The 27517-nt window shown below is 37.6% G+C and overlaps 2 protein-coding genes across 4 annotated transcripts in view; one reads left to right on the top strand and one right to left on the bottom strand.

The window, feature by feature from the left end:
• The window catches only part of COMMD1 (copper metabolism domain containing 1), a 186011-nt gene extending 183992 nt beyond the window's left edge, over window positions 1–2019 (bottom strand). Inside the window, exon 1 of one of the 3 annotated variants that reach the window (XM_019717681.2) lies at window positions 1807–2019. In XM_019717681.2, the coding sequence (XP_019573240.1) occupies window positions 1807–1983 (177 nt within the window). In that variant the 5' untranslated portion in view covers window positions 1984–2019. The remainder of the gene's footprint in view (window positions 1–1806) is intronic. The other 2 variants (XM_019717676.2, XM_019717686.2) reach the window with 2 other exon arrangements.
• Window positions 2020–8258: 6239 nt separating this feature from the next.
• Window positions 8259–21247, top strand: CCT4 (chaperonin containing TCP1 subunit 4). Its single transcript, XM_019717633.2, has 14 exons — window positions 8259–8533; window positions 11683–11735; window positions 12821–12910; window positions 13794–13902; window positions 14529–14671; window positions 15742–15863; window positions 16234–16366; window positions 17366–17505; window positions 18495–18591; window positions 18678–18788; window positions 18888–19018; window positions 19146–19380; window positions 20686–20799; window positions 21042–21247. The coding sequence occupies exons 1-14, from the start codon at window positions 8407–8409 to the stop codon at window positions 21054–21056; spliced, it is 1620 nt and encodes a 539-aa protein (XP_019573192.1). The 5' UTR covers window positions 8259–8406; the 3' UTR covers window positions 21057–21247.
• The last annotated feature ends 6270 nt before the right edge of the window (window positions 21248–27517 follow it).

Raw genomic sequence — 27517 nt, 5'->3', positions numbered from 1 at the left:
TAGAGCCTATAGTTTCAGCCCTAAATCAAACAATCAAAGGCTTTCTCCCTTGGTACCTCAGACCAATAAGCAAAGGCTGTGCTGCCAAGCACAGGAAAATCTTCTATTCTACTCCCAGCACCGAGAGCCATGTCAGCTCTTCAAACACAAATCACTCAGAAAACTGAAATATTCAATCCTCAGGCAGAGGACTGAAAGCAGTGAGAGCAATACCTGGATATTACTCAGCAATGTATTTAAAAGTAAATAAGGGAGAGTTTCCCCACAAGCTCTTCTCTAGGTATCCTGCAATTTTTATCTCCTAAAAAAACAAAAGAATCAAAATATGGTGCACCTGGAGAGAAATAGCCCCCAATGTTTGGGGAGCGTAAGTCAACGCCTACACCCGCTATTCTTACTTCTTGGTCTGCATGCAGTTCCTTATCCTCACCTCCCCCGAGGCCTACCAAACGCCTCAAACACCCAAGCAAGATGTCAAATTCTCTAGGAAACCTTTTGTGACCAAAGAGTAAGATTTGATAGAAACAGAAAGCATTCACCAGTGATTTATGATATCAACTAAAATTAATTAGAATTTCTAGGCTCACAGCTGATATTACCCCTCACAATTCCATGAGACTGCCCATTTATTTTCTGCGAAATAATCGCTTTTTTTTCCTGGATTCAAATCCTTATAAGCAAAAGCAGTTGAAAAAAGAAAAACAGAACTGCCTTTTTAAAAGTGTAAGCAGTTTTGAAACAAATAGCAAGTGCAAAAATGTAGCAGATGAAATTGCCACATTGACTTGACTCAAAGTGTGATTTTAGGCTAACTGCTTAAACTCGCTGAGCCTGTTTCCTAATCTTTAATATGGGTGTCCACCATATAAGGTTTTTGCAAGAAATAAATTAAATCAAATGTAAAACATCTAGTACAGTTCCTAACACATAGGAGAGCCACCAAAAATCAAAAAACATTTTTACAGTCTCTCTTGAAGGGTACACTTTAGCACTAGATTAATTCCTATGACTAGTTAGTTCTCAGTCTAAACCAGTGTTGTCCAGTACAGTGGCCATTAGCCATATTACTTAGCAATTACTGAGCATTTCAAATGTGTGGCTAACCCCAACTGATATGTGTTTTAAGTGTAAAATACACACCATGTTTCGAAGACTTAGTGAATATAAAATATCTTAATATTGTATATCGATTATATGTAAAGAGATAATGCTTTATCTTGGGTTAAATAAAATATATTAAAATTAACTTCACCTATTTCTTTTTTTTCCGTTTTTAATGTGGCTACTAGAAAATTTTAAATTATATCTCTAACTCTCATTATAGTTCTACTGGACAGGCTGACTTATACAAGCTGGTAAATATGCTCTCCTAACCACACAGTGAAATACTTGACAGGGGTTCAATCCGGCCAATCCGCCCCTTACCCCAGCTCATTTTAACACTGCCCAATTCCGCGACACGGGAAAACTGACGACTTAATTGCTCTTAATTTTTAAAAGTACGGAGAGCACAGATCCGCCGAGGCAACTCGCAATTGTTACTTAAACAACAACAGAGAAGTATCTTGGGAAAAAACCCCGAGTCCTGTCCTGTGGGTGTCGGTCCGCACTGCTGGGGGTGCTGGGGGTTGGATCAGAAAAGGGTGACCCTTAAGAAAGTGAGAAGGGACGACGGAGCTAGCGCCCGGATTCTGAAGGACTATAATGTGGAGCCCAAGAAACAGAGGTCGGAGGAAGCGGGACGAGTCTGAGCCAGGCGGGTAAGGGGCTGGGCTCTGCGGCAGAGGCTGCAGCGAGGAGCGATACCTTAAGAATCCCCTTCATCTTCGCCAGAAAGGGACGAAACTCCTCGGGTGGCACCTCCGGATAGAGCTGGCTCCGCAGCAGCTCCTCGGTGATGCCTGGGTGCCCGTGGAAAGCTTCCTGGGCCAGGCCATTCAGCAGCCCGCTCAAAGACTTGCAACTCTCAAGCTCGCCCGCCATTGTCAGCGGCGGCCCCGCCCCTCAACAGCTGAGCGCAGGCCGCGACGGAAGCCTGGATGGGGCCTAAATGGCCTGCGCAGAGGCGCGCGGGGAAAGCGGGAGCAAAGTTCCCCCAGTTTGGCGCTGCAAAACCCGTCCCCCTAAGTTGCCACCACTGAGCTCTTCATTCAGTTGCAAAAGGATCACTTTGCTTCCGCTGATTTCCTTCATCACTCCAGGGTCCACTCAAAGGAAAACACTTGGAGATCACTTGAGATGGGGCAGCATCCTATAAACGTGACAGTTTAACTTTTGGATGGCTGCATCTCATTCCAGGCCTTGCCAAGGATCTATCACTCAGATCTAATCACTGCCTAATCCACCTTTCGTCCAAGAAAATTTAACTATGCCCTGCTAACACAATGTGTTTGCTCGGATTGTTACTTGCCTTTTTATATACATGTGACTTATTTTTCTAGCTAGATCAAGTGGCTCTGATCCAATGCTCCTTTCCATAACAAATATTTTGTCAACACCTTCTTTACTATCCTGAAATTAAATGCATAGATAATAAACTGTGTACCCATGTAATTTCAAAAAATCAATATATTATTCACCCATAAAAAAGAATGAGGTACTTACACATGCTATATCATAAATGAACCTTAAAAACATGCTAAATAAAAGGCAGACACAAAAGGTAAGCTATTATATGATGCCATTTATGTAAACTTACAGAATAGGCAAATCTATAGACAGAAAGTAGATTAATGGTTGCCAGACGCTGGAGGAAGAGGGAATGGGGTTAATGGGTACCAGATTTCTTTTGGGGAAGTGATGAAAATGTTTTAGAATTAGATAGTGGTTATGATTGTACAACTTTGTGAATATACTATAACCCACTGAACTGTACACGTTAAAGGATGAATTTCACAATATGTGAATTATATCTCAATTTAAAAATCAATATAATGACCCAATTATAACTTAGGATAAAAAATAAAAGGAATGTCACTTATAATATATGTATTTAAATGTTTGGACACAACTACGCTGTGACTAGGAGACATTAAGTAGCCCAATGCCTGCATCTTTATGTAGAACCACCTGTGACTTCTACAAATACAGGTGTGCTGTATTGCTGGAGAGAAAGAGAGAGAGAGAGAACTATTGGTAACATGATCTTGTGAAATGTGAACAATGGTTGGTAAAGTTCAGAACAAAAAACATTTTTCCCTCATTTTTCCTAGTAATTGCAAGCCAGTAAGTTCTTTGTATTTTAAAGTCATTCTAAAAATACACTGTGTTTATATGTACAATGGAGTTAGAGTTCAGGCTCAGACAATAACAAACAGGTAGATGTTGCACCTACATGAATGTCCCCTGCATGGCAGAATGTCTTAAATCCCTGGCCTGTCTAGCTTGGGTCATTCTTCCCCATTATTGTGAGAACTGAAATACCCCTTTCAAAGGAGTGCCGCTTTGTTGCACTGTAAAGAATCAGTGCTCTAGACTGCTTTAGTTAATGTTTATCCAGTGTTTGCCTGAAGTCAAGAGGCATTCTTTATCATAGAAAAGATGTAACACACTTCTTTCCCTAAAGGAATTAATTTTCTAAAAGGCAAATTCAGAGATACTTTTATGGCTCCAAAAGCGAATCTGAGATAAACTATGCATTGTGTTCAGTGTGCCCATAGTAGTTGCAGAGAATGGTCGATGTAATGGAAAAATAAAAGGGTTATAAGTGGAAACAGCACTATTAAGCACATGACTTCCAAATTACCCACCAGAAAGGCTGTATTCATTTATTTCCATGAAATCTTACTAACACTGACCAGTATTATTCTTTATAATCTTTGCCATCTGATACATGAGAAACATTATCTTATTGTTTTAATTTGTATTTCTTACATTTTAAGAGTGAATCCTTTTATATATATATATTTATTGACTGCTTGTATTTCTTACCTATTTTCTTGACAATTTTCTACAGGGCTTTCCGTCACTTCAGTGATTTCTAAGAGCTCTTTATACATTTGGAATATTGTTTGTCACCTATATTGCAATATTTTCCTTGGGTTTATATAGTTGAATCTATTAACCTGCATAGAAAAAGTCTGAAAGGTTATTCACCAACACGGTTATAGAGTATGTCTCTGAGTAATTGAGGATGGTTTATATTTTCTTCTTTCTGCTTACCTGATTTTTCTAAATATCTACAGTGTACATGTAATACTACTGTAATAAAAAGTTAGGTAATAAAAAGATAAGATAGTTATCCTAAAATCAAACTTCTTTTAATGAAAAGCTTTAAAGGAACATATGTGTTCTATATGACTGAAAAAAGATAGGCACCTTACATAGTGTTTCCTAAACGTTTTGATAACATTTTCAGAATCTGATAGAAGTTTTCAGAATCTGATAGAAGCCTCAGTTACTTTCCCCTCAAAACGCAAATATACACCAAATGTACTCTGCAATATCTAGGCATGAATTTACCCTTCTGAAGTCTTTCTATAAACCTCCTAGTTTTCCATTTGCCTAAGAACTCCCTTTCAGCATTCGAGCAGCTCTAATTAATACTCAACAGAAATAGATTACTCTTTTAAAAGCAGGAGAGCAATCTGTACATCACTACCACTGTTTGACTCCTATTCCAATGTATGTAATACATGTACATATCACTGCCTGCCTGAACCTATAGCAAGTTCCAAAACACGGAGGTGTTCCATGAAAGAAAATCATCCTGTGCCACCAGGGGCTGCTACTGCCAATGCAACTGTTCAAGGTTGGTACCAGCCACATTTTTAGAATGCCTTTGAAACAAGAGGCTCAAAGCACAAAGCTTTACTTTATTAAATCTCAAAACACAACCTGTTTCACAGACAACAAACCTGGGCCTAGGCCTATTAAAAGGATTGCTTAAGCAAAGAAAACATCCTGAAGCCTTGGCTCAAGGACAAGCTACAAGCACCCAACAGCAGCCCTCCCGGTAAACAGGTTTCCTTTTCATTCTTGCTAAATAGGTTTCCATTCTCAAGTTCCTTTAAACAACTGGTACCTTCCCCGATTCAACTACCCTTTCATGGCTCACAGGCTATTTGGTCCCAGGCCAGCAATAGGTATTTTTATAAGATTCCCCATCTCTGAAAACATTAAAATTTAAAATGTGTACCGAAATAATTTGCAAACACAGGAGCCCCAAAGTTTTGCAATAAATTCTCCCTGTTCCCTATCTCTACTCCACCTTTTCCAATTCTACTTTAAGTACCATTCACTCTCCACTCAAGCAGCTCCTTAGCAGATATTAGTTGGGAGTTTTGGGCCATTCTGCTAGGCTCCAGGGGATACAGAAATGAATATGACAGTGTGCCCTAAAATCTTACATTCTGGTAAGGGAAAATTATATGCAAATGAAGGGTAGCAGAATATGCCACCCTAAAATGTGCCAATTTGGCATAAGGATTATTTTGAGCTGAAGGCAACTGAGAAGAAACAAATACAAGAAAGGCCCTGCTTGCCCTAAAAGCAGGACATAAATTTTCAAAATGTGTCCCTCTCCCTCTGTCTACCACGGAAAAAAGTTAATCCCAGGAGACAACATTAAACCCTTATTAATGAAAAAGATACCAATTTAAAACTGCATAACAAACCTTACTCTTGTTTACCTTGCTTTTTCTGGTTATCTCCCCATAACTAGCCTTTCTGACACCTATCTTCCATCCTTGGCTGAAGATGGTACATAAATTGGAGTTCTAAATCACTGTGTTTTGAGTTACTCCTTTTTCCCTGGGTATCTCACATGTATATATGGGGTATACATGTTAATAAATTTGTTTTTCTCATTAATCAGTCTTTTATTATAGGGGGGTCCCAGACAAGAACTCAAAAGGTTAGAGGGAAAATTCTTTTTTCCTCCTCTACATAAACAAATGATTAAAATACAATGAACTAAGGTTGTTACTACTTAGTACTTAGAAATAACTAGTATCAGATTTGGTGGTGGAAGAAAAACATTAACTCAGCTTCAGTAGGTCAAGGAGAAGCCTAATGGTGACATGTTGGAAGAGGTAATTTGAGAGGACATGACCACTGGTTACCCTGCAAGCTGGACCCAGGCAATCAGAGGCTCCTCACCCACTTCCCCTGTCCTTGGCAAGTATGTTCTGCCCACCATTCCCACAGTAGGAGCAGATCCAAGGACATAGCCATGAAATTAAGATGTTGAGAACACCTGGGTGATATACATGACTGAGCCCAGTTAAGGCTTCTATATAAACTTTAAGATTCTGGTGGGCAGGTGCAAAAATCTACTCATCTTGTGACGACCCAAGACAAGCTCAAAAATAAGTTTCCTTCCTTACTAAAACTGCCACCTACCTATCTGGAGTGGTTTGCCTCTTTCTTCAGTCTCTCTCTGCTCTTATTGTAGGAAGAGGGGTGTGGTGCTGGTTTCAGATTTCACCCAGGAAGCTCCTCAGATTGCAAACCAACAAACAGCCGGACATGTTGCAGGGGAAACAGCATGTCCCTACATATAAAGGCATAAAACAGAAGTGGTGAGACCCATAGTATAATGACGGGGTTCAGGACACACTACCCTGTGACATATTGAATATTTGAAGAAATATGAGAAACAGAACTTGAGAAACCATAGGTACAAGAACACTGACACCCCCCTTTTCACCTGAAGCAGGTCTTAAGACCCTCATGTGAAGTGTCCTCCCTATACCCAGAGCATTCCTATCTTCAAAGACGGTGGGAGGCCAAGAGGAATCTAAACTGAACAAGCCTTGCTGCTTATTACCCTTAGCTCATAGCCTTTTGTCCACATTTTCCCACAACTTTCCACTCTTCATCAAATACAGTAAAAAAAAATTCAAATTTAATCACTTTTTCAGGTGTTCATTTCCTTATTAAGGTTCAAATGTCACATAGAACTTCTATTAAACAAATCAGTATGCTTTCTTCTTGTTTAATGTCTTTTGTTACAGAACCCCAGCAAAGAACCTAGAAGGATAAAAGGAAAAAGATATTTTCCTGCCCTGCAGTAGCAAGAATGGAAATAGGAGCCTAGGGTTATAAACCTGAAAAGATTAACAGGGCTTGGGTCATACCAGAGAGGGAGAGTTTACACATAATGCAAATTTTCATACTTGGTCGTTGAGGAGTTACTGAAGGATTTTAAGCAGGGGAGTAAGAACATCAGATTTGAGTTTTTAAGATGCCTTTGTGGTAGCAGTGTGCCAAAGGAACTGGAGGAGCAGGGGAGGCCAAAGTTAGACTGTCACAGTAATCAAATGACGTGGGTCTGATCTAAGGCTATGGTATCTAAAGGACAGAGAATATGAGACAGATTCTTGATATAAAGGAGGTAAAATTAGAAGGCTTTGGATGACAAATACATGGTGATGGAAGAACTGACTGGGTGGTGAACACACAATGGGATTTATAGATGATGTAATACTGAATTGTACACCTGAAATCTATGTAATTTTACTAACAATTATCACCCCAATAAATTTTAAAAAAAGGCTTTGGATGAGGGAAGAACAAAATGAATCAAAGACCTTCAGTTGTCTTCTCTACTATGAAAAAGGTAAGGGCACCTATTTCATATTTTTGTGAGGATTAAACGAGCTAAAACGTGTCAAGGGTTTAGCACTGCGCTGAACTGAATGATCATTATTAAAATGCTTAGGCTCTCTAAAAGCCAATGACTACGTTATTTAGAATAAAATAGTGTTAAAGCGAGGGCATTGTACTAACTAGTGAGGCAGTCCTGATTCGGCAGGCAATCATAGCTCTAAACCTTTTAAAATTCTCTAGTATTTAAATCTTTACCACTCGGTATCAATGAACAGGAAACAACTCCAACACTTAAGGCAAAGAAACCACCCATCCCAAATCTCTCTCCCGACTCCCTTGCAAAATGAATAAAACTGAGTATGATACAGGTACATGAGGCCGGGAAACAGCCAGAGGTTCAGCCCCACGCGATCAGGAGGAACAGGCAGCGAACCACACCCCGCAATCAAGTTTAGTTCCAGTTAACGCAAGGGACCTCACAGCCGAGGACCAGGAAGTGGGAGATGTGGGTGTCCCGACACCCGCCTTTAAAATAGCGGGTTGTCCGATCTGCCTCGGAAGAGTCCGCCCCACCCCGGTGCCGACGCTGGACCCCGAGCGCCCGGAGCCACAATCCCTTGCGAACCCCGAGTTCCCCGGCTCAGTCCCCTTACCCGGCGCGCGGCGGGCAGCCTGCTACGTCATTCCGGCACCGCGCCGCGAGGCAGGACCCCTTCTCCGCCTCCTCCGCTCGGAGCCGGCGCTGCTTTCTGGAAGGTTCGTGAAATCGTTGGTCCCGAACCGTTACTCCGAAGCCAGGCGGAATCCGCATCCATCCGTCGTCCCGGAGCCCACGCAGACCCAGCCCAGCTTGCCATGCCCGAGAACGTGGCACCTCGCGGCGGGGCGCCCACCGGGGCTGCTGGCGGCCGCAGCAGAAGCGCCTATCAGGACCGCGACAAGCCGGCCCAGATCCGCTTCAGCAACATCTCTGCCGCCAAAGGTATCGCTCCCCGGGTCTGACCCGCGACCCTGAGGGGTCGAGCTCTGCGCTCTCACCCTGTTACTGGGTTGGCGTGGCTCATGTTTTATTCCGTCAGATGATCGTCTCTTGTCTGCTCTTCAGTAGAAGCATCTCTGTGGAGGGAACCTTATTGTTTTCTGCCGATAATTCCTGGCCCCGAGTATGGAGGCCTATGGACTTACTCCGGGTCTTAGACGCTCAGAATTTTTCATCCTGGCTCACTCGTCACACTTCAGCAGCCAAGGCCCGCATGCCGCGGTCCCTTGGGTTCTGATAGTTTAGAGCTGTCGCTTATCTTACTGGTTCCACTGTTAAAACGTTTGCACGATACTTTGTTTTCTTGTTCTTATAAAAATATCACTTAAATAAGCTAAGCACGGCACAACTATTGAAACAAATTGGGTGTACTCTTCATGCTTAAGTTGGGGAGGATCCCTCTGTATTAGGCTGTGGGGAACAGACCCGTCTTGTTTAAGAGTAATGGTGGGACAATACATTGTTCTTTTATGCCCTCTGCATGTGCAACCAAACACAAGCAAATCAAGAAACATGGACAATTTGCTGTTTCGGTTGTTTTGTAGAACACTTTGGCATTGGTGGAAATCAAGACCCCGAGTTTCATTCTCTGATACCATTGCTTACTGGTCTGTGACCATTAACTTCTAGCCAAGGTGTCCTTACCTGTAATATAAATGGAGGAAGAAAACGTTTGTTTGGTTTTTTTAAGCGTTGTGAGGATTAAGATAAATCGAGTTGAGTTAGAGTCTGGAAGGAAAAGTGAGAACAAAGGCTTCGAGATCTTGTCTCTGATGTGTATTGAGAACAGAGAGTATTTCACTTGTGTTAGAGAGTAAGGTGCATGAAGAAGTGACAGATGAGATTGGAAGGGTAGGGTGGGTCCAATCTTGTAGGGTCTGGTGTCCAGGAAAGGATTTGGCATAACTCTCACAGCTACAGATCATTCTTCAGTAGAATGAGGTACTAGCTAATTTATAGGGTTTCTGTGATGATTAAATAAGAAAGCATATGAAAAGCTGCATATATAAAATACAGCCTTACTTACAAACGTTTGAGATCATCAGCCCAAGTGACTGAGGGTATGATGATGCCAAAGAAATACATATACAGCAGGTCCTCAAATAATGTCTTGGTTCAACGTGGTTTCTTTATATTGTTGATAAGATGCCCTAGGAACTTAACACTTGTTTTTCTCAATTAGCCTGTGTTAAAATTGGTTTTATGTCTCTTGGCCAGAGTTCCAGGAGCCTATCAATGACATTAAGTCAGGACTTACTGTACACTGGAGAAATGACGGTGGAATAAAAGAGAATAGTTTCTAATTTGGGCCTAATGAGTTGGAGAGATCAGAATGACCAGATGGGTAGATTTAGGAGTCATTTGCAAGTTCAGGAGAGAACATACCCGGAAGTAAAGATTTGGTAGATGGTTATCTAGGGAGCATAGTGGAAGCTTAGATGTATTACGTTAGAAACAAAATGTTAGATAAATTCTGGGGCCATCTGGAGGGCCAAAATAGCTATATAATATGGTAGATTTTCAACAAACAAGGAAGGTACAGAATGGAAGGTTTATTTTGGTAACCTTTGAAACAGCAGTGAACAGAGAATTGAAACTGGAACAAGGGAGGTATGCATGTAGGAAGAAGAGGCCACCTAAATTACCTATAATCCTGACCTTTTTAAGTAAGCAGAGCTCATAGAGCAAAGGGACACAACTAGTCTTTCCCAGTTAGACAAAACCCTACAAACTGATGGAGAAAAACTGCTGCCATGTGCATAGTTAGTTTAATTTGGGGAACCAGTTTTTTATTTTGATGTTACCAGAAAAGTTAATAGTACCATTAATTGATAATGTGAAAAACCACACACACAAAATAGTAGTAGTTCTAGTACTGTTCAGTATGAGTCGTTCAAGAGACAGTACTATGTGCCACTTTCAGAGATGTAAGCAGTCTAAAATCTTTTGTTTTGGATGGTGTATCGAGAGTTTTCATGTAGATGAATATAAGGGCGTTTTTAAAGTGTATTAGTGTGCTTGTAGAATCATGGCCATGGGGGTCCACTGAAATTGCCTGAAAGGGTAATAATATTGACTGGGTAATTAGGAACAGCCCCTAACTATGAAATAAGTAGGAAACAATTTTTAAGTTATACCAAATATTTTCTCTTTAGCTCTGTAAGATTATATATCATCGACCACACAAGATGGGGAAAATCATTATGCTAGTTTGTGGAGCACACAAAAACGATTAGGGCACAATCTCAGCCCTGTGTATATGGAATGAGATGGTATGTGAGAAAGAGGAAGATTTAATTATTTGTCCTGGACTTGTCAAAGAAAAGGGGTCAAGTATTGTTCATCAATTCCAGTTTCTCTTAAAAAGTAGTAAGTGGACTAATGAAACATTTAGTAGTAAGTGGGCTAACAAAAAGTAGTCAATGGACTAATGAAAATGAAGTAGAAACATTTTTATGGTGAGATAATAAGTAACTTTGGAATGGTAGACTATATCCAGAGATGTTTCATAACATACTGATCATGACTGAAAGCTATGATTTTAGTTTTGATTTTTTTGTTAACATTTGGGTTTTTTATTTTTTGGAGGTGAGGATCAAAGGTTGTTTCTTACTGTGGGCCATCTGTATATCGGCTTCACATTAGTGAACAAAAGTCTGCCCTAAGAAATTACACTCTTTAGTTAGGGGAGACAGAGTAAACAAGTTAATTATAGAGTAAGAGGGCTAGCCTGTCCTATTGTTGCTTGTCTTATTTTAAAGAATGGAGAAAAGAATACAGTCCACAATCAAAGCTAGACTATCATTTTGATATTTAAAGGAAAATTAGATAAATCTTCAAGAGTTTATTCTGCCAGAGGCAGAGCATGAATACTATGTATTGTGACTTGAACCAAAACGTGAAATATGTGTCATACAATTAAAGGAGTAAATTATTCTGTTTCCAGTAGATTGTTATTAAACAATGAATTTTCTTTAGTGTACACAGTGAATGGTTCTACACCCTCTCTTAGTAAGGACAAAATGATCATTTGAGAAGAGAAATACTTTGTGCTTTAAAGAATCTTGATTTCTTTTTCTTTTCTTTTGCAGCTGTTGCTGATGCTATTAGAACAAGCCTTGGACCAAAAGGAATGGATAAAATGGTAAAAACTAATTCATTATTTATTAAATGCAACTGTCCACACTGCAGGATCTCGATAGAGGGTTAAGATATGCTGTTTAAAAAATATTGTTGGGAAGGCACTTTGAGAGTTCAGAAGAGTGATGGATTACTGGTGGGTGAACAGGACTTAACTATAATTCCTATTTTGTTTGTTTAATGCTTTTTAGACAATGAAAGTATGTACACAAAAATAGTTATCTGTTGTGTAGTTAGATAGAAAGTACAGTAAAGGTAGGTATAAGGGTTTAAGTTCAGTACTCCTTATTGATGTAACTCTGTGACCTGACAGGTCTGTGGGATTTCAACTCTGTATTTCTAGTTTTGTAGACTGGCAGCATAAAACAGATGCATTCCAATGGCTTTTTAAGTAATACACCCTCAAATTCAGTGCTAGTTAACTTCTGAAATGAGAGGTAAGGAAACAAGATAGAGCATTTTCTGGATAATACACAGATCATTATTCATTCTGGATATCTTAACATTTGTCCTTGCTAGTAGTGCTTTCTGCCTTTTACTGAGGATACTAAGAAATAATTGAGTATGAGAATTGTGTTCACTACTTTGTAAGTTATATAAATGTCTAATCACTATGTTGTATACCTGAAACTAACACATGTTGATGATAATTGAAAAATAAAAATTTATTTGAGAAAGTGATAGCTAATATTCAAGGGAAAAAAACGAATTTTGTTCATCATTCATGGTGTTCTTTTTGAGGATCCATAGTATTGTTATTATTGATATGAACCCAGGAATGATAGTGATTCTTTATAGTATTTTTCCTGTCCTTTTTAGTGTCTAGATTCCTTCTCTTTTACACAAAGAAAAAATAGCTGTAACAAAGCCAGCAGTTTCACTTGTAAAGTTAGACTACTATGCATGTTCTTAATCATACTAATGTAAGGGAAGAAAGTTTGAAATTAAGCACAGTTGTAAGCTATGCAAACAGATTAACTTCTCTACCAAGAAGTAGTAAAATTAGAGCTTTTAGGGTGTCATTAATGCTGGGTAGAGAAAACAACATTTTGAAAGCACAACTTTAAAAAAAAAAAAAAAACTTTCCAGATTCAAGATGGAAAAGGCGATGTGACCATTACAAATGATGGTGCCACCATTCTGAAACAAATGCAAGTGTTACATCCAGCAGCAAGAATGGTAAGTATAATTTTAGATGAGGTGGGTTTTTTAAGTGTATGGTTTGACATTTGGTAAACAGTTACATTTGTTTTATTTGATTACATGATACCATTTATGGATTGTGAAATTTTTTCTCGTTAGGCTAAACAGGCATGTTTTTAGGATACACTGTGTGTCTAGCATTGGGGTCCTCAGTGGAAGGTCCCTGTCCTTGCCCACGGGAATGTGCCATACAGTTGAGAAAGGAAGAGATAAAAACATGAAATGGTACAAATTATTAGTTCAGTGGGTGGTAGCTGGAAGAGAGAAAAGTAATTTGTGTGCAAAATCATGTGTCTGTACTTACAGTGATGTTTATTAAAAAACAATTACCAATTCAGCTAAAAGTCATATATCAATATGATTCCAGTGTCGAAGTGAGACAAAAAGAAAATCCTGCCTATTAAAAAATCCCTTTGAATTATGTGAAGATGACTTTTTAAGTGAATCAAATATTGTTCATACGGGGTCAGTTCAGATAAACTTGGGAGAGGACTCCAAACTGACACTGCTCTCCTCTGGAATGCCCCACTTCATGGCTTCTAAGTCTACAAGGTACCCATGGTACAACATCATTTATGCTTTCTAACAGGAAGCAAAAACTTACAACCCGCAGTCTGAACCAGACATCATAATAAAGAGTATATAAGACGAATTTTGTGTGCTACAAGTATGTCAGTTATTTTAAAATGAAACCCAAGGTAGGCAACAAATCAAAAGTTAAGAATTCTATTGACTCTTAACAGTGTTGGTGATCAAATTGTGACACTGATGTGAAGGCCATTTGTTTCATATTTGAATTTGATGTTATTTGGATTCTCACATTTCTCATTGAATAACTTAGTGTGTTCTGTTCAATTAGCTGGTGGAGCTGTCTAAGGCACAAGATATAGAAGCAGGAGATGGCACCACATCAGTGGTCATCATTGCTGGCTCTCTCTTAGATTCCTGTACCAAGCTTCTTCAGAAAGGTAGGTAGAACATAGAACATGATTTATTACTGAGTAAAGGCCAAAAGTTACTAGGTAATGTGAGATTTCAGCTTTAATTTGGAATAACCTTTTTGCTAGGAATTTTTAGATTAAATTTAGCACTTTATTATATGAATTAGAAGGTTTTTTCTTTTCTCTTTTTTGCCAAGCTTCATTTTAAATGGAGCATGATAGAATTTTGCTTTTGAAAAATAAGTGGTGGTGGTGTTACTAATCTTAGGTATGGATGAGAATGGTGATTTGAGAGAGAAAGCATGGGTTCTTGCTCTAGTAAATAGTTCCTAATCATAGTAGTGAGTCTCCACTCACTTATTCTACTTACTAGATTTGTGATGTTTTGAAAAGTATAAAATTTGGTTTCAGTTTTAAATATCACATGTGATATAATTGGTCTGTTCCAAATTAAATGAAAATAAATTATTAGCCATGATTAACAGTTAAGGTTATTCAAATCATTGTTATTTATCACTGAATCATAAATTAATCTAGGTAATAATTTAAAATTTATGACTGCTTTGACATTTTAATGAATGGAAAACTTTTAAGTGTGTCAAATATGTAGCATATCTGTTATAATTAAATAACTAGATTTTCACAAATGATAGGGATTCATCCAACCATCATTTCCGAGTCATTCCAGAAGGCTTTGGAAAAGGGTATTGAAATCTTAACTGACATGTCTCGACCTGTGGAACTGAGTGACAGAGAAACTTTGTTAAATAGTGCAACCACTTCATTGAACTCAAAGGTGAGACAAGCACTAAGGGATCATTGTAAAATTACAGTTTGTTTCGTTAAGAACTGCAACTCTTAGGCTGTGATTTTTGTTTGATGCTGTACAGTTCATAAATGTTAAATCTCAAGAGTGACTAGGTAACTAAGGTCATTTGTATAGCTGAATTCAAGTATAATGTACTCTTTCAAGGCTTTCAGATAGATTGTATCCCCATTTTACAGATGGGAAAATAGGTCCAGTGAAGTTAAATAACTCATCCAAAACCCACTAATAAGGGGTAGAGCTGAGGTTTGAAACCAGAACAGGGTTGCCCATCCATAGTCCCATCTCTTGACTAATATCTGTGCTGCTGCGTAGTTCTGAAATTTAAAGCAGTGGTGTTCTTTTAAATTTCTTGGGAACTCATGTCACCTGTTTTCTGTCGTATCCTATGTCATACAAACACCCATTCTTTTTCTTTTTCATCAGTATTATATTCATACATTCATTTTCTTCAGATGTTAAATGTGAGAGCTAGATAATATTGGTATCCCCAGAACTAATGCAGAATAGCATAATTAAGTTACAACATTGGTCATAGATTCTAGACTGCTTGGGTTCAATCATTTAACTATAAACTGTTTGACTTTCGATTTCTTCATCTGAAGGTTGAAGGAATATATGAATGTAAAGTGCTAAGACCACTGCTTGGCACATAAGTGCTCAATAAACGTTAGCTATTTTTATCAGCTCCTCAGTATTAGGTGTACACATACATAGCTTCTGATCACAAATTCATGTTAGCTAGGAAACCTACACATTAATTTGCTTTTTTGGATTTCCTGTAGAATTGTTAGTAATCTTGACAGTCCATCTACTATATTAATGAAAGAGGAAAGCAAGCATACATATTTTTATTTGTGCCCTTGGTGACTGGCAATCTGAGTTGAAAAGACAGTTTGCATGTAATATTTTTTCATTCTCACCTTCCCTCACACTGCCTACCACCAAAAAAAGTGATTAAGATTACTTCTTGAATATCTTTGTTAGTAAACAAGTAGGACATTTTCTATTGTGTAGCTGACTTTTTTTTTTAATTCTAGGTTGTCTCTCAATATTCAAGTCTGCTTTCTCCAATGAGTGTAAATGCAGTGATGAGAGTGATTGACCCCGCCACAGCTACCAGCGTAGATCTTAGAGATATTAAAATAGTTAAGAAACTTGGGTAAGCATTTCTAATTGTAACTTCTATTAATAAAAATTAATTTTGGAAATAAACTTAAGGTATTGCCCAAAATAAAAAAAGCTTAAATGAAAGATACCTAGATGAAGTCACAAAGCTTTCTTTTTGGTTTTGTTTTCATGAGAACTTGTATTAATGTGGGACTCTGAAGAATTTATATTTCCTTATGATGGCAAGGCAGTAGTGTGATCACAGAGGTTCAGGAATGAGGCACAAGTGTGAGTGAGGCTGAAACGTTTTATTGGACTGGTGGTTTTTAATCTGTTAACAGTCTATTAAACTCACAGATTTCTACCCCGTTGACTATTCCCTCCTTGTCCCGTTGACTATTCCCTCCTTGTTTTCTTTTTAGTGGGACAATTGATGACTGTGAAATGGTGGAAGGGCTGGTTCTCACTCAAAAGGTGGCAAATTCTGGCATAACCAGAGTTGAAAAGGCTAAGATTGGGCTTATTCAATTTTGCTTATCTGCTCCCAAAACAGATGTAAGTAGAACCTAATTAAATTGGTTCCTTGTTTATGTGTTTTAACTTCTAATACCTCAGTTACTCATTATTATAAAAATAGAATATACTGATGCTAGTGATAAAAAACATGTATCTCAAAGGAATTAATAAAATTGAGACAACGGTAGAAATTGTTGGATGCTAGACATGACAAATCTACAGCCTCAATTAGCTATTCATTGAAATTGATCATTGATTTACTTTATAGATGAAGACAAACAAGGAAATGTATGAAATAATAAAAACAGGTTATGAAAAGTTACAGTGTAAGTGGAATTTCTAGATTCTTGCTTTCTGAGAAACCTTAACCCATCCCACAGTAGCAGGCAGATCTTTTGTCCTACATTTGCACAAAGGAAACTTTAAGCCAGTATAATATCCATGCTGTGAAGAAATTGTTTTTATTTAAGATAGTCCCATATCTATCAGGCCTACGTGCCATTTCCTAAAGGGGGTGGTTGGTCTTATTATCTCTCTCAGATTTGCTCTCATTTCACATTGTGTTAGCATACAGGTTTCCTGTTTAGTCATTTTAAATGTTTCCCAAAAGTTTAGCCCATCCAAAAATTAATGTTGTTTTATAGGTCTTTGATATAAGCCAGATACGTCCTTGGTACATTCTTTCAGCATACCAATTTACATAACAAGCCATAGAGTAAGAAGGATGCAAGTGAAATTATTTCAGTAATATATTTGTATGAAGAGAATTGGCATGTTCAGAAAATAGGATAATCATTTTCCATTTTTTGATTATCAAAAACGTACTTGCAAAAATACACACAGCAAGGTGTATAAATCATAGTAAACTCCCTAAGTTAAGGTTGGTGTATATTCATCTTTCCAGACTTTTTGTATGCATGTCTGTATATAATTTCTTACTTGGTATGATTTTGATTGAATTTATACAACAATATTTTCATTAAAAAGTCTTTTTCACTTTAAAACTCCTACAATGAAAATTATTATTTTTTTAAACAGATGGATAATCAAATAGTAGTTTCTGACTATGTCCAGATGGACCGAGTGCTGCGAGAGGAGAGAGCCTATATTCTAAATTTGGTGAAGCAAATTAAGAAAACCGGATGTAATGTTCTTCTCATACAGAAGTCTATTCTAAGGTCTGGGGCTATTTATTTTGTTCGCCTCTTAGTAATAATTGATTTTGGATCCCCTCTAGCAATTTTTAAAGGAACTTTTAAGGTGGGTAAACCACTAGATATTTAATGTCTACATTTTGAGACATTTATTTAGATAAATCCTCTAAAGTGATTTATCTTCCCATTGTAATAATTTAAGTATAGGATATATAATCTTTCTAGACCAAGACCCTAAGTAGCAATTAAATGGAATGCTTTGTATTTTTTTAAACCTAAGTTTGGTCTAAAATTAATAAACTAGCTAAAAGTCGTTTATTGAAGGGTTCATGCAGTTGTTTACTTTGAAATTTAAATAGAAGCTCTTTTGGGGGAAATAGTGGATAGCCCATGGATTGAAACAATTATCCAAAGTTTGGATTAATCCCTTTTTTTTTTTATTCTAAATAGGTAAACACAGTCCCATGTACTCTATTAATGTTATGCTCGTTTTATATAGAAACCCTGTTGGAGTTAGAATACCTGGTTCTCTCCCAAGTCATATAACAGCTATTAACCTTGAGTAAATTGTTCTCAAAATTCATAAAGCTTATATGTAAAACAAGGGTAGTAATATTCACCCTTCTGGTATTACAGGGTTGTCAAGATCATTTCAGATAATGTGTGGGAAAGTATAAATTTGTGGTCTTGAATTAATCATACTTCAGTCTAAATTCAGAAAATACCAATAAAGTTTTATCAGCGATATACTCATTTAGTATTAAGAAAAATGACAATTATTGTGTTTTATAAAAGTGTTATTGGGGTATGTTTTAATATTATCCATTGGAAATTTATTTCAGAATTTTGAGCTCATAAACCCGGTAAGCTGAGATGTAAAGCATCTCCTTCACAAAGTCATTGGTCATTTAAACAACAGTAAAATAACGAAAATCTTTTTTAAAAAGCGTTGAACAGCAAAATGTGTTTTTTTTAATCCTAACACTGGCATAATCACTGATTTTGTATTTTAGAGATGCTCTTAGTGATCTTGCATTACATTTCCTGAACAAAATGAAGATTATGGTGGTTAAGGATGTTGAAAGAGAAGACATTGAATTCATTTGTAAGGTAAAAATACACCTAATATTTGCATGTGTGACAATGACCAATAATCAAATGTTATCTTAATTTGTGGATTTGACTATTTTTCCCAGACAATTGGAACCAAACCAGTTGCTCATATTGACCAATTCACTGCTGACATGCTGGGATCAGCTGAGTTAGCTGAGGAGGTTAATTTAAGTGGTTCTGGGAAACTGCTCAAGGTAACGGTATTAGAATTAAGCTTTATTTGCCTGGGTTTTTTGTTTCTTAATTTTTTAATCCTCACACCAAATACCTAATTTGGAATTTGTTTACTAAAGATTACAGGCTGTGCAAGTCCTGGAAAAACAGTTACAATTGTCGTTCGTGGGTCTAACAAACTGGTGATTGAAGAAGCTGAGCGCTCCATTCATGATGCCCTATGTGTCATTCGCTGTTTAGTGAAGAAGAGGTAATATAAATTACTAAGTAACATTTAGAACATTAAACTTCGACATTTTGACTACTCTTAAAAGTAAATTATTTAAAGTGGCTTTCTCTTGGCTAAAATAAGATAAAAATATGTTTGTGAATTTCAGAGCTCTTATTGCAGGAGGTGGTGCTCCAGAAATAGAGTTGGCCCTACGGTTAACTGAATATTCACGAACATTGAGTGGTATGGAATCCTACTGTGTTCGTGCTTTTGCAGATGCTATGGAAGTCATTCCATCTACACTAGCTGAAAATGCTGGCCTGAATCCCATTTCTACAGTAACAGAACTAAGAAACCGACATGCCCAAGGAGAAAAAACTACAGGCATTAATGTCCGAAAGGTAATAATTTAATCTTGGATTACTATGGAAAATGTTGATTATTAAAATTTTTAAAGCTTCGTAATTATCTATTGAATGAAAAGCTTTGTAATTAAAAGTAATCTTGGATTTAAATATGAGACCTACAGGTTCATTGAGTGAGAAAGAAGATGATGCCTTAAGTGAAAAGTATTTGTTCATAACTACCAATTACTGACCCTGTGATTTTCAGCAAGTTACATAGTTTGTACTTTAGTCTCAGTTGTAAAAACAGACAATTAATAGTTCCCTCATAGGCTTATTGTGAGGTCAGATATATTACTAACAAAGTTCATACAAAGATGCCTGGCATAGTGTAAACACTAAATATCAATCATTGCTGCTGGTATAACTACCAGCCTATATTAGTCATCTCGGGTAACCACATAGAACAGTAATTTCCCCTTTTGAGTTAGTTCTGTTAATGTCTTTTTTTATTGAGGAAACAAATAATACTTAATGGGGAAAATCTGACAATCCAAGGTGATACTTTTTGAATGGTACAGAACTCCAAAAGAGGGCAGTACCTGGTTAGTGAAAGCTTTATGAAGATGCAACGTTGGTTAGTAGGGGATGAGGAAATTCAGATGGGGAAGCAAATGGTTTACAGGTGAGAAGGACCAATAAGTTACTAATTTTTTCTACAGCAGAAGTTGTAAGTTGGTGACGTAGTGGACTTTAGGTTAGAAAGTTCAGATCAAAGCTAAATTTTGGAGGCCCTTGAATATTGGGGCAGGAACAGGTTTTTTCCAGTAGTTGGGAGCCATTGGAGTTTTTTTAACCAAGATGCTAAAATGATAAAAGTATTTCAAGGAGGGAAGACAGGAAGATAGGATTGCTTCTTATGGCCATCAGCAGTAATCCTTGGAAGAAGGGGGACTAGAATACTAGCAATAAGAATTTAAAAGTGAGATTTGAGAGATGTAAAGGTAGAGCAGACCAGACTTAGCCAAATTCAGAATTAGGATTCAGAGAGGATTTGAGCATTAAAGATCTAATAATTTTTCATCACTGTGATCCTCTACCTAATTTTTGCCAGGATATTTTTAAATTAGAGATACTTTGGAGTTAGGATTGGGGGAATCCAGCATTAATTCATTTTTTCCAAATTCTAGTTGAAATTCAACCTACAATGTAGAGAAAAGCTTACTTAGTAAAGAGTATCTTACTCTTGACTAGACTAAGGGGAAAAACTTCATTTGAAAAGTCCTTGAGTCATACTGGTAATAGTATAGTTGGTAATGTGTGTAATTACAAATACTAAAAGTAATTTGTGCTAATTTGCAGGGTGGTATTTCCAACATTTTGGAGGAATTGGTTGTCCAGCCTCTGTTGGTTTCAGTTAGTGCACTGACCCTAGCAACTGAAACTGTCCGGAGTATTCTGAAAATTGATGATGTGGTAAGTATGTGTAGATTGAGAATTTTCCAACAGGGTCAGAAAGGGATTTTCTTTTTTTAGGAGGGTTTTTTTGGGCAGTGGGTGGTAAATGTTAGCTACTCATCGAGGCGATAACAAGGCTGATCTTACAGTCTTTTCTTGCTTGTAAAAATAGAGGTGATTTGGATTTTTGCCTTAAGTGTCTTCCACCCTTAAAATTCTATCATTATAAGGTTTTGAAGCTCAAGTTTTTCTCTTGTTAGGTAAACACTCGGTAATCTGGATAACACTGGCTGACTGGCACCATTATGGCCATTAATAGTGCGGCTGGAGTGGAAGATCACTCACTGGTGTTCCTGTTTGGAAAATTGTTTCCTCTATGACTTCCTGGGCCTGGTCTTCCAGTTGGCATTTGCTTGAAATTGTATTGACACAATTTAATGAAAATATTAAAAATTTGGTTTCAAAAGCTGGATTATTTTATTCCCCCTTCCCTACATTCAGATACTCTTAAAAAACCTATATAAGAAGGGAAAAATGGATTCACATTTATCTGTTGACTTCCTTAGGATATTAATCCTGGGTACTTTTAAGTGTTTCTATTTTCTTTTTTCTTTTAAACAAGAATGAAAAATGGCCTAATGTGCTCATCACACTGATAAATACCCATTTACATAAAAATCTCAAAGTAATGTATTTGTAAAGTTAACAGTACAGAAGGATACAAAGTGAAAAATGAAAGGCTCCCACTGTCCTATAATCCTAATCCTTTTTTCCAAGAATAACCATATTTGTGTTCATTGGGATTTCTTCCATAAATAAAATATGCATATATGTAGCAAATCTTGTACAAAAGGTATTCTTAACTAATATGTCTTGTTTCAGTGGTTTTTAGCATCTTCATGTCCTCTACCCTGATGAAGCATCATCTCACCATGAGTAGTGTTAAGATCTCATCTCTGCCCTCACTTTAGCCTCTGTCCTTCAGTTCTGCACACACTGTAGCTAGTGAGTTTGAAAAACTTGTCCAGCACTCTATGTTATGAAAGTTCTCATGGCTTCTGATTTGCCTTTGGGTGAAGGCCAGGCCTTTGAGGTGGACCATAACTCCTATTGTATTTCACAAAGAGTGTTCTAAAAGCAGCTAGGGTTCTTCATCGCATTTGTGGAGAATATCAGCCAACTAGTCTGGAGCTTCTTTGTATCTGAAAACTTGGATAGTTAATTTGATAAATGGTAACTCTTAATATGTTCAGATATCTGTTTCTGGATTGTCGCCAATTTATTAATTCAGTTTACTCTCCCCCTTTTAATGGGTATTAGGAGCTCACTGTAAAAGAAGCTTTTTCTAGCTGTCAAAAAACTTAATGAGGTACATCCTAAAAATACTTCTGTAATCCAAATTATTTACATTGGAACTTTTATCAGTTATTCAGCACAAAGTTCTGTTATACATAGAAAGCCCTAAAGATTCTTCAAAAAAAGCTGTCAGGACTAGTAGAGCAAAGTCAACACAAAAATCAGTTGTATTTCTATACAATTTGAAAAGGAAATTATAAAAACAATTCCATTTGCAATAGTATCAAAAAGAAAAAAATAGTAACCAAGGAGGTGAAAGGCTTACACAATGAAATTTAAAAACATTGCTGAAAAATTAAAACAAATGGATTCCAATCATGTTAATGGATTGGAAGACAATACTATCCAGAGCGATTCTACAGAGTCAGTGCAATCCATTATCAAAATCCCAATGACATTTTTGCAGAAATAGAAAAACCTATTCTAAATTCATTCATATGGAATCTGAAGGGAACCTGAATATCCAAACATCTTGAAAAAGAACAAAACCAGAGGATTCACACTTCTGGTTTACAAACTTTAGAAAGGTACAGTAATCAATCACTGGTATCAGCATAAAGGCAGACATTTATACCGATGGAATACAAAAGAGAGTCTGGAAATAAACCCTCACGTAATATGATTGAATGATTTTTGACAAAGGAGCCATGACTAGTCAATGGGGAATGGCCTGGGAATTCTCAAGTAGTGCTGGGAAAACTGGATATCCACATGCAAAAGAATAAGGTTGGACAACCTACCTAACACTACAAAAATTAGAAACCTAAATGTAAGACAAAAAAAAACAAAAACGAAAAACACCTGAAATCTTAATAACATTTAATTTGGCAGTAATTTCTTGGATATGCCACTAGTAACAAAAGGAAATATAAGACAAATTGGACTTCATGAGATGTTTCAAGTGTTGTGCATCAAAAGATAACAGTAAAAAGCAACCCACAGAAAGAGGAAACATTTCCAAGTCCCATATCTCATAAGAGGTTAAAATCCAGAATATATAAAGGACTAAAACCCAATTCAAAAATGGGCAAAGTACTTGAATAGACATTTCTCCAAAGCAGAAATACGACTAATAAGCACATGAAAAGATGCTTGACATCGCTAAAAGGGAAACACAAACCAAAACTACAATGAAATGCCACCTCACCCATTAGGATGGCCACTGTATTAAAAAAAAAGTGTCAAGAATATAAAGAAACTGGAACCCTTGTAGACTGTCGGGAATGTAAAATGGTACAGTTGCCGTTGAAAACAGTATGGCAGTTCCTCAAAAAATTAAAATGACCAAATCCAGTAATTCCACTTCTGGGTATATACCCAAAAGAATTGAAAGCAGGGTCTCAGAGATACTGTACACCCATGTTTGTAGTAGCTCTGGTTATAATAGCTAAAACATGGAAGCAACCAAAGTGTCCACTGATGGATGAATGGATAAGCAAAATGTATATACATACATTTGAATATTCAGCCTTAAAAAGGAAGGAGTTTTTGACATGCTACAACACGGATGAACCTTGAGGACATTATGCTGAATGAAATAAGCCAGTCACAAAAAGACATACTGTATGATTCCACTTACATGAGAAAGTCAAAAGTCATAGAAATAGAATGATGGTTGCACGGGCTGGAAGAAGGGGAGGATGGAGAGTTATTGTTTAACGGGTATGGAATTTCAGTTTTACAAGATGAGAAGTTCTGGAGATGGATAGTGGTGGTGGTTGCACAACAATGAATATTTGATACCACTGAACTGTATGTTTAAAAATGGTTAAGAGATTTTATGTGTACTTTATCACAATAGAAACAAATTAGAAAAAAGTTATTGGTCATGCAAAGAAGCTGGAAACTATGACCAATAATAGAGAAAACCAAGAGAAACAAACCTAAAAATGACAACTGAATTATCAGACCTTAAAACAGCTTTTATAAATCTTCCATAAGTGCTCAACGATGTAAAAGAAAATATGAACATGATGAGAGAAGTGGAAGATATAAAAGACCCAAATGAAATATCTAAAAATGAAAACTTCATTATCTTTTAGAAAAGTACTCTGAGTAGGATTCAAATCAGATTAGACATTACCAAAGAAAAAGACAGCAAACTTGAAGAGAGGACCTTAGAAACTATCCAAAATAAAGCACAAAAAGAAATGGGATTGATTTTGTATCCAACAACATTGTTAAACTCGATTACTCTAATAATTTCCCTCTATTTTTGGGGGAGATCTGCACAAGCAATCTGTAAACATTGAGAGTTCTTTTCTCCCTCTCCAATCCTTATACCTTCCCCTCTGCCCTTCCTTTCTTTCTGGCTCTGACCTAGAGTACAATGCAGAATAGAAATGATCAGTGAGTGTGGTGGTCAGCCTCCCAGGTAGCACCTAATAATTCCTGCCTTCTTGTATCACACTCTTGTGTAGTCCCTGTCCCACATTGTACCAGGATTTGGTGACAGCATATGATCGATAGCATAAAGCAGAAGAGACAGTATGTGACTTTAAAGATTAAATTATAAAACACTGCCTTCTGTCTTGGACACTTTGGCTTTCCCTTTCTCCTGAATCATTTGCTCTAAGAGGAACAAGCTGCTATGGTGTGAGAAGATCTATGGAGAGGACTTTGGCCAATAGCTAGGAACTGAGTGAGGTCTGTCAACAACCACATGTTGACTAACGAAGCTCATTAGCTTGGAAGTGGATTCTCCATTCTCAGTTGAGCCTTGAGAAGATCATAGCCCTAACCAATGGCGTGACTCAATCTTGTGAGATACCCTGATCCTGAACAATTCAACTAAACTCCCCTAAATTTCTGACGCTCAGAAACTATGTGGAGTAACAATGTGTATTGTTTTAGGGTAGTACATTACATAGCAGTAGATAACTAATATAGTGGGCATCTTCGTTTTGCCCTTTTTTTTTTTTTACCATTATGATGTTTGCTATTTTGTTTAAATTTTATTTTTGTTTATTGTTAGGTGTCTTTTATCAGGTTAAGGAAATTTCCTTTTATTCCTAGTTAAGTTTTTGCTTTAATGTATGTCAATTTTTATCAAATACATTTTCTGTATTGAGATAATTCTATGATTTTTCTGCTTATATTAGTCTTTTCAAAGAATGAATTTTAGCTTAATTTTGCTCTATTGGAGGAGTGGGGGAGATGCTTCCCCACTGTTCACACTCCAAACGAGCAAACAAAGGCTTGGGAAGAAGGACTCAAATCTTTATTGCACATTTCTTTAATTTCTTCCATTTATCTAATTTCTGTGCTTATTTCCTTCTACTTTCTTTGAGTATGTCTGTACTTCCTCTTTCTCTCTCTCTTTCCTTATTAAGTTGGATTATTCTCCCCTCACCTCTTCACTTTCTAACATATCTGACTATATCTTGGCCTGAAGACTTTCCTACTCCCTTTTTCTTTCACAGAAATTTCCCCCAATAAATCTCTTACACTTCTCCTTCAACAACCCAAAGGACCATCAACTGGTGAATAGATAAACTTAAGAAAATGATAAAAACAATGTAAATACTGGATATTACAAGTATGCCTGTCTGTAACTATCACATTATGAGCAGCACCAAAAAAAAAAAAAAAAAAAGGAAAATTTTTCCAGTGTTGGAAAACTATTCTCTCTTTCAGCAAAGAATATTACTCAGCAATTAAAAAGGAACAGACTACTCATGGATATATTCAACATGGATGAATCTTATTAAAAAAAAAACAGTATGCTGAGCAAAAGAAGCTGGGAGCAAAAAGAGTACATATTATATGGTTCCATTTATATGAAGTTCTAGAACAGTCAAGGGGATGGAATGGGGAATAGATGGCAAAAGGGCACAAGGGATCTTTCTGGGATAATAGAAATGTTTGTATTTTAATAAGGGTATGATTTCATGAGTGTATGCATTTGTCAAATTTTATCCAACTGTACATTTAAGGTCTACTCGTATTCATTTCACTGTGTTACATCTCAATACAAAAGTGCAAACAAGTTGGTTAGAGCACAGTGCTCATAACACCAAGGTTGGCTTCAATTCCCACATGGGCCAGTGAGCTGCGCCCTCCACAACTAGATTGAAAACAGCAACTTGACTTGCAGCTGATAAGTCCTGGAAAAACACATTGTTCCCCAATATTCCCCAATAAAAATGAAAACAAAAAATTGCAAAAACAATTCTTATGATTTAAGATGTCATTTTCTTCTTGTAGTTCTGTCCTGTAGGGACAGAACTAGGAGTGCAATTCCCAGGCTCTCGGCCTTACGTGGAAAGGTGCTGGCTCAGGTAGTAAATGGCCATCAACTGTGATCGGATGGCCATTAGCTGTGGCTAGTTGGCCGTCAGCTGTACCCAGTGAGCCATTGGCCACTAATATAACTGCTGTGACTACACTAACAGCAAATAGGGGATAGCAAGAAGACGGTGGGTGAGCTAGCAAGCATTGATTGCAGTTAGCAAGTGGGGTTAGTTGGTTAGCAGAGAAGTGGATGGAAGGTTGCAGATCGTGTGGATCCTGTTTCCTGTGTCTCCAACCCAGCCGCCAGCGAGACAATAGTGGTATGACTCCCCTATCTATGGCTCCGTTGATGTTCCTTTTTGGCCTCACCATATCCTGCGTTATGTGGGGAGCAGTACCAGGGACCCCACATGCCACCCTGCATGACATGTCCACTTCTGCTTTATATGCTTTGAAGTTATTAGGTATCTACAAATTTAGAATATTGCTGATGAATGGAAACTTATCAGCTCTTCTACATACATACACAACATGTTCTGTTCTATTCCTATTCCTATTCCCATTCCATTCCATTCCATTTCATTCCATTCCAATCTTATCCTATTCTTGCCTATCCTTGCCTAGTCTTTCGTAGTGCTTCAACATGTAGACACGTCTTGCTGTTTTGGGGTTGGGCTTACCCCAAATCCCAAGACAGGCACATGCAGCCACAGAACCAGCTGCATGTGAATGACTGGAAGTCCCCACTGTGGTGACTTGGGGCGTCCATACCTCATGGGCTTTCAACTCTGGCTTCTGCTCCGAATTGAGCCAGTATTTGTTCATTGTGAGAAGCACATTTCAGCTCAAACCAAGGGCAGCTTAAGGAGGTGGGGGAGTGGGGGGGATTTTGCAGGTGCTGACACACCAGACCTGCGAACAAGAAAGGCTTGGTAAGAAGGGCTCAGATCTCAGAGTTGGGTTCTAGACAGCACATGCTGCACACTAACTTTATGGTGGTGATGGTCCATGGCCGGTTGTGGAGCTCCAGCTCCAGGCAGGAGGAGGCTGGAGGACAGAGAGGGAAAGTTACAACAGCCTCAGCCTCAGGAAGTGGGGACTTAGGTAGCAGGTGGCTGAGACTGCACCATGTCTGCTATTTTCAGGC

This window comes from Rhinolophus sinicus, linkage group LG05, assembly GCF_036562045.2.
Source record: "Rhinolophus sinicus isolate RSC01 linkage group LG05, ASM3656204v1, whole genome shotgun sequence".
Lineage (NCBI taxonomy): Eukaryota > Metazoa > Chordata > Mammalia > Chiroptera > Rhinolophidae > Rhinolophus > Rhinolophus sinicus.
The sequence above is the reverse complement of the archived record's forward strand: the minus strand, read 5'-3'. Positions and strand labels throughout refer to the sequence as shown.

Coding starts and splice junctions, on each gene's coding strand:
- CCT4 (XM_019717633.2), top strand. CDS start 8,407: ATGCCCGAGAACGTGGCACCTCGCGGCGGGGCGCCCACCGGGGCTGCT. Junction 8,534..11,682: donor CAACATCTCTGCCGCCAAAG/GTATCGCTCCCC, acceptor TTTCTTTTGCAG/CTGTTGCTGATGCTATTAGA. Junction 18,789..18,887: donor GTTCTGGGAAACTGCTCAAG/GTAACGGTATTA, acceptor TGTTTACTAAAG/ATTACAGGCTGTGCAAGTCC.